We start from the raw sequence: 13,719 nt of genomic DNA, 5'->3' as shown, positions 1-13,719 counted from the left end.
TAAAAAGAGACGGGAGCTTATTTATTTATTTATTTATTTATTTAGACATTTCATTAATTAACTGATTCAGTAATGTACTCATTCATTCACTTAGGTCTGTGCAACGGGTCTTCATTCTGTGCTGTAGGCTTTATTCAGCACTATTTATTTATTTATTTATTTATTTCAGTACTCTGAATTGTCATTAATTAATTGACTCATCCATATGTAAACTTATTCATTTATTTAGGTAGTTAGATAGTTAGTTACTTAGTTTATATTTATTTATTTATTTATTTATCTGTTTATCTATCTATGTATTTATTTATTTATTTATTTATTTATTTATTTCAGTACTCCGAATTGTCATTAATTCATTAATTCATCCATATGTAAATTCATTAATTCATTTAGTTAGTTAGTTAGATAGGAAGTTAGTTAGTTTATTAATTTAATTGTTTGTATATTTATTTATTTCAGTCAAAGTTAATTTATTGACTCATTAATGTGTTCCTTCATTCACTTGGTTGATAAATTTGATTAATTAATTAATTTATTTATTTATTTATTTATTCATTTGCTCGACCTCTCTTTATTTAAATCATTAATTAACATGTTATTCGTTCATTTAATGACTGTATTAAATGTTTCTTTATCTGTTTGATTATTCACTCTGAAACAGAGCTAATTAAATACTTCATTCATTCATTCATTCATTTATTCATTCATTCATTCATTTGGTCATTTACTTGTTTGTTTGTTTATTTGTTGTTTGTTCACTCCAAAGTGTAAAACAATAATGTAAAATAATAATTAATTCATGAAAGCGTTTATACCTTATTAAGTTTATTTATTTATTTGATCATTCATTTATTTGTTTGTTTGTTTGTTTATTTGTTATTTCTTACCTACTTTTTCCGGATCCTCATTCATTTTCTTGGCAGCTCAAGCCTTTTATTGATGTGTTGATGATGATCACTGTTAGTGTCTGTTATATATGTGAGTTTTTAGGAGCAGTTATTGTGTGTGTTATTGTGTGTTATTGTGTGTTATTGTGTGTGTTATTGTGTGTTATTGTGTGTGTTATTGTGTGTGTTATTGTGTGTTATTGTGTGTTATTGTGTGTGTTATTGTGTGTTATTGTGTGTGTTATTGTGTGTTATTGTGTGTGTTATTGTGTGTGTTATTGTGTGTTGTTGTGTTGTGTTACTGTGCTGTGTTATACTCTGAGCGCTCTGTTTGGGGAGGTGGTCTCTCGTTACTGCTTTACAGACCCTCTGTCGCGCGTTTCTGCGCCGCTCGCGCTTCTCACGCGATTCTCTCTCCGCCCCGCGCGGTGGGTGCAGCAGGTGAGATGCGCGCTCTCTAACCCTCACACCTCAAACGCTCCGCCGCCGTGACGTCACCGGGAGCGCAGCCAATGGCGCGAGGAGCCGCTCTATAAAAGATTTACTCCTTCAACTACAGCAACACTTCAAACAAAGATCAACAAATTGACCAGCACTGCTCACCTGCGCACACGAGCCAGTCTGCGCGCGCTGCTGGAGGTAAGCTGAGCATTTACTCATTTAGTAATTAATGCATTTATTTATTTATTTATTTATTTATTCTTTATTGGTAAAGCTGGTCTTCAATGGGCTTTTGATGAGCCCGCCAGCAGGCGCGCTCAGTGACTGAGGGCTCTGCACTGAGCACTATTTAACTCTCTCCATGCAAAGCACAGTAGATCAGATCTATCTATCTATCTATCTATCTATCTATCTATCTATCTCAGCTTGGTGAAAAGTTTAGGATTAGGCTTAGGTTTTGGTTATTGGGCTATAAGTTGAGGGTTTAGGGAAAAGTTAAGCATCTAAAGTGGACTAAAAGTCCCATCTGTCCTTGCTGAAGGCATATAGGTGTCAATGCAACAGGTTTTCATCCTGTGCTGTAGGCGTTTGTTCAACACTGTAGCTTTTAATGCAAAACTGTAAGTGTTTGAGTGCCTCTGGTCAAATGACAGGTTTTGTTGATTAGTTAAATTAACACGTCCTTTACAGGGGGCAAAATTAAATATGGCATTTTTCTGCAAATCTTGGTGCAAAACTGAGTTGAGCATATTGAACATAAAAAACCAAGGTGCCAAATCTTTTGCACAGGCCAGATTTCATGTTTTATTTTTGTTAAATTCAGCAAATAAGCAGTAACTGTGCATTAAAATGTGTAGAAGTGTGCTCCCTATAGGGGATACGTTATGTCACCTGGGGCGCCCAAACTTTTGCATGCGACTGTAATTGTATCCTGTTCCATTGCAATTATAAGCGCAGTTGCATTTGACTCCCTGCAGGCCGACTCCAGGCTTTTTGTTTTCCTTTTCTATCTAAAAAAGTTAGGAAATGGTACAAATATGGGTTTTTCCCCTTGGAAAGTGAATGTAGTTTGCCTTTAAATCGCATTTAAGGTGCATGCTGGACCACTGAGGGGTACATTTACATTGTGCTGCAACAAAATGCTGACTCTGCACTTTTTGACAATGAATGAAAATGCAATAAACAGTAATCATGCATCAAATTTCAAATTTCAATCAAATAGAGGGTGTGTTCACTTATTTTCATTTACAAAATCAACAACACAGGTCACTGGACCGGGGCGCACAAACTTTTGCACACGACTGGAACTGCGTCCTATTCCGCCGCAGTAAAAATTGCAGTGACTTTATAGTGATTTGTATGTTTAAATGGGCACGTATTAGATGTTACAGGTGTCTGATCAATGCAGCAGGTGTTGAAGGGGAATTCCACCCATTTTTCAAAATATATGCATAATTTAGTGTTTAAGACCTAAACAGAGTCATAGAGAGGTTTGATTTCTAGGGAAACTTACTGTCTCCGATTTGTTTGCATTGCAACTCTTCAGACCTCCACTGTGAACGATTCTGATTTGGAAAGCTTCTCTTGAATGGAGCATTTCGTACCTAACCGCTCTGATTGACTTTGTTTATATCTTACAACTTATAATAAAGATTATGCCGAAATTTAGAAATATTGGTGGAATTTCCCTTTAATCCAACTCTCTATGCATTCATTCAACACCAGTGCAATGCTGTAGGCCCTCATTCAGTGCTGTAGGTGTTAGTTCAGCATTATATGTGTTTGCCTTTAAAGATGTAATAAGATGGTTTCTCAAGGGTTCTTCAGTAAAATCAATAATTCTATCTAGAACCATGAGTGCTATATAGAACAATTTCATGCTTAAATGGTCCTTTGCATGGTGAAATGGTTCTTTGGATTGATGGAGAATGTGATGTATATCTATATAGAAACTTTTTGAAAATGGTTCTGTTTAGCACCAAAATGGGTTCTTCTGTTGTTACAATGTCAAGCTTGTCTGTGTTTGTTCAATGCTGATTATTCAGCACTGCAGGTCTTCATTCAGTATTAATGCAGCACTGTAGATCTGCTCATCATTCAGAGACGTTTCTCCTTTCCTTCCCAGTTTCTCACTAAAGAGGCTGCTGAAAACAGAGAAAACATGCCGGTGGCAGTTCTACCATTCTTCGGCCCTATCTCCGTGTCAGAGAGCCTGGTTGCCATGGTGACAGTGTGCACGGTGTACCTCCTCCTGCGTCTGACCCGGACCAGGATCCCTGAGGGTCTTCAGATGCTCCCGGGCCCCCAGTCCCTCCCCATTATCGGGAACGTGCTGGAGCTGGGCCAGAACCCTCACCTCAGCCTGACCGCCATGAGCAAGCGCTACGGCCCAGTTTTCCAGATCAGGATCGGCATGCGCCCCGTGCTGGTGCTGAGCGGCGGCGAGGCGGTGCGGCAGGCGCTCATCAAGCAGGGAGAGGAGTTCGCCGGACGCCCCGACCTGTACAGGTAAACAAAAACAAACAAGTGAACCCACCATCAGTTATTACTTGAAAAAATAACAATTGATTGTATTTATGTATTGATTCTAATGGGTCTCATTTCCATCTATAGTACCTCAGCACAGTTGGTGCTAAAAGTAAAAAAGAGGAACTAGTGTTGAAAAAGTCAGCTTAAAGGGAAATTCCACATTATTTTCAAACTTTTCTGTATAATTCAGAGGTTCAAATGCAAACAAAGTCATTCACAGTGGTTTGGTGTGAAACGGTTCATTGTAGAAAAACTTACAGACTCAGATGTCTTTACAGTGGTGGTGATAGGAACCAGGGGTCACCATGACTACAATACAAATATAGCAATTTTATTTACTATCTAAAACCACCAGTGAATCTACACAAGTTTTATATGTAATATTGATGATAAACAGTCTGACAAGGAGGTTTTCTTTGGGGACTATTTTGCCTTACAACACCCTGCATTTGTGCCTAAACCAGAAATGGATTTTAAAAGTACATTTTATGCCAAATCCATTGCTTTTAGAAACAGATGTCTGGTTCCTACCACAAACAATTCTGACTTGGTAAGTTTCTTTAGAACGACACATTCCGCATCAAACGACTCTGAATGACTCCACAACCACAGTATATATTGTTGACACAGCAATGAGACAGCAATTCATGTATGATGAGCATAATGGAACAAGTAAAATGACCACAGCCTGATAAGGCTCATGAAAGGCGCTATATATAAAAAAAATTACTATAATTTTTATTCTTATTATTACAGTTTACGAATCGTCAATGATGGTAAAAGCCTGGCCTTCAGCACAGACCAAGTCGGAGTGTGGCGCACTCGCCGTAAGCTGGCCCTCAACGCCCTGCGTACTTTCGCCACTGTGGCAGGCCAAAGCCCGGAGTATGCCTGCGCCCTTGAGGAGCACATCAGCAAAGAGGGGCTGTACCTGGTGGAGAGGCTGTGCAAGGTGACAAAGGCCAGCGGTGGCTTCGACCCCTTCCGCCACATTGTGATGTCCGTGACCAACGTCATCTGCGGCATGTGCTTCGGCCATCGCTACAGCCACGACCACCAGGAGCTGCTGAGCGTGGTCAACATGAGCGACGAGTTCGGCCAGGTTGCAGGCAGTGGCAACCCGGCTGACTTCATCCCCTTCCTCCGCTTCCTGCCCAGCAAGACCATGAACAAGTTTGTGGACATCAACAGGCGCTTCAATGCATTTGTGCAGAGGATCGTTAGACAGCACTACGATACCTACGATAAGGTCAGTCCCTCTCTAAAGTAGTGGTGCCCAGCTCCTGTCCTTGAGATCTCCTGTCCATGCAGAGCAGGTCAGTGGTCTCCAACCTTGGTCCTGGAGAGCTACCTCCTTGCAAAGGTTACTTCCAACCTGTATCCAGTATCCCCTTACTGAACTCTAGTACATCTGATCCAGCCAATCAGGGACTTAGGAAGAGGATGATTAGCTGGAGCAGGTGTGGCAAATTGTGGTTGGAACTAAGCTCTGCAGGTAGGTAGCTCTCCAGGATCAGGGTTGGAGACCACTGGTTTAGATCCATGGTTAGAAAGTTCGTAGTGCCTAAAAAAAGACTTGCAAAGTAAATAATGTGCTTGAAAGGTTAATTCCAGCAATCATAAGTTGTCTTGATATAGTATGTTTTATTTATGTGAAAATAATGTTTGTTAGGAGTGAATGTCTCATTATGATCCAGGCTGATTCCAATCATGCATCCCTCAAAGTAATATAGAATATTAGTCCTTGGCTTGCTCCCCTGTCTATAGGCCTCCTTATGATGGCCCTGGTTCCCATCCTACCACACCCGACTCTCTTCAGGGTGGTGGATCTCCAGAACCACTATCTACAGCACTGAATGTTCCTCTATAAAGGTGGATGTTCATGCTGTCTGTATCTTGCAGAACAACATTCGTGACATCACGGACTCCCTCATCAATCACTGCGAAGACAGGAAGTTGGACGAGAACTCTAACTTGCAGGTTTCCGACGAGAAGATTGTGTCGATAGTGAATGACCTCTTTGGGGCCGGTGAGTAAGAATGCAATCACTCAGGCTTATCTTGCCTATATTTCTCATTACAATGTTCGAGACTGTATTATATTTTTAGACCATTTCTTTTAGATTTTTTTAATCTTTTTTTTTTTTGGAACATTTATATCGGTCCAGTTTTGGAGCTTTTCTGTTGGCCCATTCGTCAAAGCAAGATTGTACTGTAATTTTGGACTATTTGTATTGATTCATTCTTCATAACAAGATGAAGCCTGGACCTTTTCAAACAGACCTTTTCAATCGGTCCATTCATCATAAAATCTTCACACAGTGAAAAAACAGTGACAACAAAGATTGTATGCACCACACATACGGCATCTGATCATTGACGCCTCTACAGCCCTTCACTCACACACCTTTACTCTCATATCTTTACAGGCTTCGACACCGTCAGCACTGCTCTGTCTTGGTCTGTTGTGTATCTGGTGGCTTATCCGGAGATTCAGGAGAGGCTCTACCAAGAGCTGAGTAAGCACAGTTCATATTCCTCTCTGAAATATAGCACAGAAAGATCTATAGATTTATCAACAGATTGTAAAAAAAGGTTAAAATGGAATTTATTTATTTATTTGTTTATTTATTTATTTGTCTTGTTGAGCCATATCATTATGTCCTGTTTTAATAAATGTTATTATTGGAATTAATATTTATTTATTATTTTTAAGCAGTATTTTTTTTTTTTGACAGTGCGTTCTTCTTCTTCATCTTCTTCTTTTTGGTTCACAGTTTTTTGTCCACTCATTTTTTGAGATATAAACACCATTCCAACTCCAGAATGTTTGATCTGATTGAGAATGGTGTGATTGCATGCAGCTTTTTGATTGGACGCACGTTTCTTGTAAAATTATCGTTATACAATGATTTTTGTTTCCCTTAGGAATGAATGGGGTGCGAAAGTTTGTGCACCCAATTTATGTCACGTTGATAAAAGTCTGTTAATAATACTTTACTCACCATGTGGGGCAACCACCTAGCAACACCCTAGAAATCTCCTAGCAATACCCTAGCAACAACCTAGCAATATCTTAGCAACACACTAGCAACCACATGGGATACCATAGCAACCACCTACCAACACTCTAGCAATGTCCTAGCAATACCCTAGTAACAACCTAGCAACAACCTGGCAATATCTTAGCAACACCCTAGCAACGCCCTAGCAACCACCTGGGATACCATAGCAACCACCTACCAACACTCTAGCAATGTCTTAGCAATACCCTAGTAAAAACCTAGCAACAACCTGGCAATATCTTAGCAACACCCTAGCAACGCCTTAGCAAGACACTAGCAACCATCTAGCAACACACTAGCAACCACCTGGGATACCATAGCAACCACTTATCAACACCTTTGCAAGCACCTAAAATACCATTCTAAATGTTCGGCAACACCCTAGTGACCACTAACCATTCAGCAACACCCTAGCAACCACTATCACCCTAGCAATCGCCTGGGATACCATAGCAACCACTTATCAGCACCTTTCAACCACCTAAAATACCATAATAACCATTCTGCAACACCCTAGCAACAGCTAACTGTTCGGCAACACCCTAGCAACCACCTGGAAACTGCCTAAGCTGCGCAATCCCTCTACATGTTCTCCAGGAAAAGCACTTTATATATTTTCTTGCCTGTTCAGTGTTTTTTTTTCTTGATTTTCTTTTCTCTTGCTTCCTATTCATTTAGTCGTTGTACAGAACGCAGAATGTTTGTAAAGAAGGTACATTTAAAGGTTTGCAAGGTACTTCAAAAATGAAGTCTATTATCATTTATTACAAGTTACGAATGACTGACTGAAGATACAGATTAATGACTGAAGTGCTCTTCTCTCTACAGAGGAGAAGGTCGGAACAGATCGCACACCTCGTCTGTCGGACAAAACCAGCCTGCCGCACCTCGAGTCTTTCATTCTGGAGACCTTCCGTCACTCCTCCTTCCTCCCTTTCACCATCCCACACTGGTGCGTCACATATTTATGCATTTATTTGCCAAATTTGGCCAAAAACAAATGTACAGTATAGGTGTTTGTTGATGCTTCACACTCTGTAGTGGAGATTTAGTCCTTATGCTTTCGTTTACAGCACCACGAAAGACACATCGCTGAACGGATACTTCATTCCTAAAGACACATGTGTGTTCATTAACCAGTGGCAAATAAACCACGACCCGTAAGTCGCTCATTACTTTATCAGTCCTAAATGGGGGGGTCAGTGTGATGCTGGCAGACTGAAACTAGGCTAGTGGTGTCTGGCAGTCAGTGGACTTGGCTATGAAAGGTTAGACGCCAGGTGATATTTTTTCCTGCTAAAGTCACTGTGCTCCAGTGCAATACACTTCAAGTTCCTCTAGGGGCACTGTAGCATACCTGAACCCAGAATTAGAAGCTTTAGTTCAGTCTAGAGCAAGAGAACCTTTGGCCTACAATATGTTTGTGCCATACAAGATCCAACTGATCAGGTAGTTAAAGGAATACTCCAGCATGTTTTCAACCTCATCTCTATCTCTGTGTCTTATCATACTGTTCATTATAACAGGGAAAGACTTTGACGTTTCCTTGTATTCAGAAATTCTAATCCCACTCATAACAGAAGCCAATGGGCAGTTGCTGAAATCCAAAAATAAGTATTTGAAATGCTACTTAATGCAAAATAGAACCACAACCTTTAGCAAGCAATATGATGGATTCTTCCCTCTCGACAATTAGTCCCATCTCTGAAAGAATGCTTTGTACATGTATAGTTTTACAGCTGTATGCAACCGTTTGAATATCTCAGGGCAAACTATAGGTGAAAATAAGTTAACATATCCTCTAAAGGGTGTACATGTAAATATGGCATTTTCTGCTAATTTTAGTTCACAATTTTTCCACCTTTCTTTCTAAAAATAAATTTTGCACAGGCCGCAATTTATTTTCATTTATATTTCTCCACCCAATATATGTTAAATTCAGCAAATAAACAGTATATATACAAATGTAGTTTTTCTACTTTGCAAATCAACAAAATGTAATTTGACCTGGGGTGCCCAAACTTTTGCACATGAAAGTATCCTACAAAAACACAGGCAGCCAAGCTTATTCAGAATGAGTTCCATTTTTAATTATGTTACAGAGGGAGGTGAATGTAGTGTTAGGAGTCTTGCCCAAGGACTCTTATTGGTGAATTAAGATGGGCTGGGAATCAAACCCCAGTCTGCCACGTGGAGGACAGTAGTGTGACCCACAACACCAAACACTACATTTTTGCATTTTATGGCATTTGGCAGATGATCTTATCCAGAGCGACTTACAATTTGATCATTTTACACAGGTAGGCGAAGGTAGCATTCGGAGTCTTGCCCAAGGACACCTATAGGTATAGTGTAGGGTGCTTGCAGGCAGGAGATTGAACACCAGTCTACAGCATAGAAGGCAGCTGTGTTACCCACTACACTATACCAACCACTAAATGCATAAATAAACAGTAATGTTTACTGATGCTCAGCAACTGCCCATTGACTTCTAGTATAGGTTTGAATGTCCCAGTATTATACACAATATGTTGTATATGTTATTGTAGTTTAGAGGTTTGATTAATGACTTCAATTCAATATTTCCTGCAGAGAGGAGTGGAAGGAGCCCTCCTTGTTCAACCCACACCGCTTCCTGAGTGCCGACGGCTCCGAGCTCAACAAGGCCGAAGCTGAGAAGGTCATGGTGTTCGGCCTGGGTAAACGGCGCTGCATCGGCGAAGCCATCGGCCGCTCCGAAGTCTTCCTCTTCCTCGCCATCCTCATCCAGAGGTTAAAGTTCAGCAGCCTGCCAGGTGAAATGCCAGACATGACCCCTGAGTACGGCCTCACCATGAAGCACAAGCGCTGCATGTTGCGCACCACTCCACGGCCAGGCTTCGAGATGTCCAGCCCGTAGAGTCTGCAGTGAGCCGTAGGCCGCGTAGTTCAGGGAAGCTAACGAGAGTCGCTTCTGTTACTGTGACACTGTGCTTCACTGTCTTTTCAATGCAGTGATGGTGGTCACAAGACTTTCCTTATAATGGTGTTGACAGGAGGCCAGACGCTTTTATCCACTATATAAAATGGCCAGTGAACATTGTGTGTAATGTCGATAACAGTGGTACGTTATGACAGATAACAGAGGTAATGTAATAAAATAGTGGCCAATTCATAGATACAAGTCTGTGGGGACTATTTTGCCTGCATGTATCCCTCCGCCAAAACTTTTTCGATGTGTTCACCATCAGCCAGTGTATTCATAACCATTTCATGTAATAGCTTCCTGCGAGGCAGCTTTAAAAGACATTAAGCTCTTCAGACGTCTGGTTCCTATCACCACCACTGGGAACAAGAATGGAGCAGTTCACATCCAACCACTCTGAATGAGTTTGTTTACATCTTAACTACTTAATGATGCAGACATTTGGGCACATAAAAAACTAAAAAGGAAACTATAAAAGCCTCACTCTAGTCTAAATGGGAACATCATGGTAAAATACCATTGGCATTGCAGTTTAGTCCAAGATTAAGGCTCAGAACTCTGTCCACTAAACTGGCCCCATGTCATTGCTAGATATGTATTGCCTCAAAAGGTCTCATAACCACTTGTTGTTGTATCTCAGGTCTCGCTACAGCGGCTATGAAATGTAAAGAAAGGTGTCTTTTGCGTGTTTCGTCATGTACATACAACTTTTCCTCACTAAACAGGTCACACAATGACCGATGACCAAACTATTCGTCACTGAATATCACAAAAAGTAGTGATACATGAGTAAACGACACTGTGCCTTTTATCACATATCGACTTTTTTATCGCTATTGTTTTTCTTTCATTTTGCTTTACACGGTGGACAAAATCTCTGAAATGAAAAACACTGAAGTAATTCTGCAATATTTAAGCTCTATCCCAAAATGTGATCCATGTGCTGGTATTACTGACAAGCAGACTTTCTACGTGCCTCAGCATATGTTTGTACAGAATGCAGAAGTTTTATATCAAGGTTTTCTTTATTAAGATATATAGCTTTAGATACAGGTAGAACCGCTACTTTTTTCAGTATAAGTCTGTATAATTATGTTGTGTCTATTTTTTGCATAAGATGAAGGAAGTGAATTGAACTTTAGGTGCAACTTTTGACATAAAAAAACAAGCTGTTATTGAATAATGATGGTAATTATTGTACTCTGTAAACGATGTTTGGCATATTTGTGAAATAAAACTATGAGAGACACATACAAGCTGGTCACTGCCTCCGATTTTTATGCACAAAGGCCATTTTACAAGGTACTCATACAGGGGACGAGGACACAAACCGAGACAAACAGACAAATGAGTAAATAAAAAAGAAGATTAAGAAATATAACCACAGCCCTGCAACATGTGTTCAATGCCAGTGTTCTGCTCTGTGTGCAGATTCAGATCATGGCATCGAAGCAGGTACAAATACGTTCTTTAACAGAACCTTCTTTCATCCATCGTTATACAAAAGCTGCATCTTTCAGGCCACAAATGCTGAAACTGGGCTGGTACCCTTAAAGGTACACTCCTAAAAAAAGATGGTTCTTCAACGGTTCTTTGGTAAAGAAATGGTTCTATATAGAATGCTCAAAGAACACTTTACATGATTAAAGGGTTCTTCGCATCATGAAAGTTCCTAAAAATGTGCTGTGGATGGTTCTCCATAGCACCAAAAAGGGTTCTTCTACTGTTACGATATCAAGCTTGTAACAGTAGAAGAACCCTTTTGAGTGCTATATAGAACCCTTTTCAAAAAAGTTCTATATAGAACCATCTACAGCACATTCTCCATCAGTCTGAAAAATGCTTTCATGATGCAAAGAACCACAAAGGGTTCTTTGAGTGTTGATGGTACTATACAGAACCTTTAAAATCAATACATTTGTATATCTAATAGTAGCTGTCATTTATGATTATAGCGATTGTTTTCAGTTATTTCAATGCAACCCAACTATCCAGTTATGATTGTAATGTATTATTTCAAGTTATGATGTGATGAGAACAAAGTGGGATGAAGACATATTGGCGTAAACAAGGCAATTAAGCGACGATCTCCATTATGAAGTTGAGGGCCTTCAGTGTGAGTTTCTGCCTGTTGAGAGGAAAAATCAAATAAAGTCATCCAAGATCAGCAAAACGTTCATATTTTCAGTCAGATCTAAAAGCCCTGACATTATTTGTACTCAAGTAAGTAATGAGTACTTAATTTTTACCATTAAGTACGCATTACTTAAGTCGTGGGGGCAGTCATGGGCTGGAAGTTAGGGAACCAGTCTTGGAAGGTTGCCGGCTCGATCCCCTGAGACAACAGTACATGACTGAGGAGCTCTTGAGCAAGACACCTAACCCCCAACTGCTCCCCGGGCGCCATGGATAGGGCTGCCCACCGCTCCGGGCAAGTGTGCTCACTGCCCCCTAGTGTGTGTGTGTTTTTACTTGTGTGTGTAGGTGGTGTTTCACTGCATGGATGGGTTAGATTACTAATAAGGGTCACTTACTCTTAATTACTTACCATTAATTACTACTTTTTGTATCCCTCCAAATAAAGTGATGGTCTTCACTACTTAAATATTAATAACACTACAAATTCATAGAAATGTATGATGATTCATAGTGAAGTGTGTACATTGCCTGCACACACTTCACTGTGAATTACAGCAGAAATTTAAGTGAAATACAGGCTGCTTATTTAAAGACGTATGTGGACAGTTACCTTTGTAAGCATAGGAAGGAAATATGCTATTACATACTATTATCTCAATATCCAAAATTTGACGCGAGAATGGTTCTGTTTAGAGTGATACCATGGAAACACACTTCTGGATCCCTAAAAAAACCTGTCATTGAATGAGATGTGCAAGTATGAAGGACTTAGGGTTAACACCTCAAAATGAAACCTGTTTTCGATTAATCAGTCACTTTTTCCCCGCATTCCAGCATCTTATTAGACAGTTGTTACCTAAAAGTTGTTAGGGGACCCAAGCAGCTGCTTATGTCGATTATTAGATAAAGCCAGCTCTGCTGCTTGCTGAGATACTAGCCATGCCCCACTTGGCATCGTTGTGGTCTAGTGCTCTTCATTTGCGTGCATCTGCGAGGCCTTAGGGTATCTCGATTCTCATTTTGCTTTTCAAAGGGAACCCGCTGTACGCCTCAATGTGCCAGCATCGTACTCGAAAATCCTTGATATGCAAGGAATGGAGGAGTTGGTTCACAACTGCCTGTACATCATGTGAGTGGAGTGTGATTTAAATCTGGTGCCATTAGGGTCTCTTGCCCCTTTGCACGTTCACAGAAGTACAGACTTGCAGGAGGAAGGTGCCGTTTTGGGACAGTTCAACTGATTTGACTGAGAGAGGTCAGCAGACCCAATGGCGACAGAATGGACTCTGTTTATCAACTGATAATGTTCTGATACTTGGTTTGATACAGGTTGCGTGAGATCCACTGATTGCAGACGTTTCCCTTGGCTTGTCTACCCGTCTATCCGATCCAGTACTAGTTCCCATATTTTGTGCCAAAGATCGGCCAGAAATGGTTTATTTCAGGACCAGTCTGGGCAAGATATCCTCCTGACATGTGTGTCCGTATCTTACATTTTCATCTCTAATCTATTGTCTGAAGCATATAATTACATGAAATTATGCCAACATGTACCTGAAACCACGTCAGCACAGTCTGTCATTTCTATAACTGTCTTTATTTGGGGAGAAGCTCATCACCGTATTATTCCTATCCGTGGATTGTTTTGTATCACCAGTCTTTTGCATGTGCATTAAAAATAACCAAAGGTCTCC

At 40.3% G+C, this 13,719-nt stretch overlaps 1 protein-coding gene across 1 annotated transcript; it reads left to right on the top strand.

The window, feature by feature from the left end:
• Positions 1–1,418: 1,418 nt before the first annotated feature.
• On the top strand, positions 1,419–11,139 carry LOC118818560 (cytochrome P450 1A1). The gene is made up of 8 exons (XM_036585805.1): positions 1,419–1,526; positions 3,454–3,836; positions 4,614–5,106; positions 5,760–5,886; positions 6,286–6,375; positions 7,750–7,873; positions 7,995–8,081; positions 9,514–11,139. Exons 2-8 carry the CDS (start codon positions 3,490–3,492, stop codon positions 9,818–9,820), a joined length of 1,575 nt encoding a protein of 524 aa, XP_036441698.1. The 5' UTR covers positions 1,419–1,526; positions 3,454–3,489; the 3' UTR covers positions 9,821–11,139.
• Positions 11,140–13,719: the final 2,580 nt, after the last annotated feature.

The sequence above is a fragment of the Colossoma macropomum genome, unplaced genomic scaffold (assembly GCF_904425465.1).
Source record: "Colossoma macropomum unplaced genomic scaffold, Colossoma_macropomum, whole genome shotgun sequence".
Taxonomy (NCBI): Eukaryota; Metazoa; Chordata; class Actinopteri; order Characiformes; family Serrasalmidae; genus Colossoma; species Colossoma macropomum.
Note: the sequence above shows the minus strand (reverse complement) of the source record. Positions and strands in the feature narration are given on the sequence as shown.

Coding starts and splice junctions, on each gene's coding strand:
- LOC118818560 (XM_036585805.1), top strand. CDS start 3,490: ATGCCGGTGGCAGTTCTACCATTCTTCGGCCCTATCTCCGTGTCAGAG. Junction 5,107..5,759: donor ACTACGATACCTACGATAAG/GTCAGTCCCTCT, acceptor TGTATCTTGCAG/AACAACATTCGTGACATCAC. Junction 6,376..7,749: donor GAGGCTCTACCAAGAGCTGA/GTAAGCACAGTT, acceptor TTCTCTCTACAG/AGGAGAAGGTCGGAACAGAT.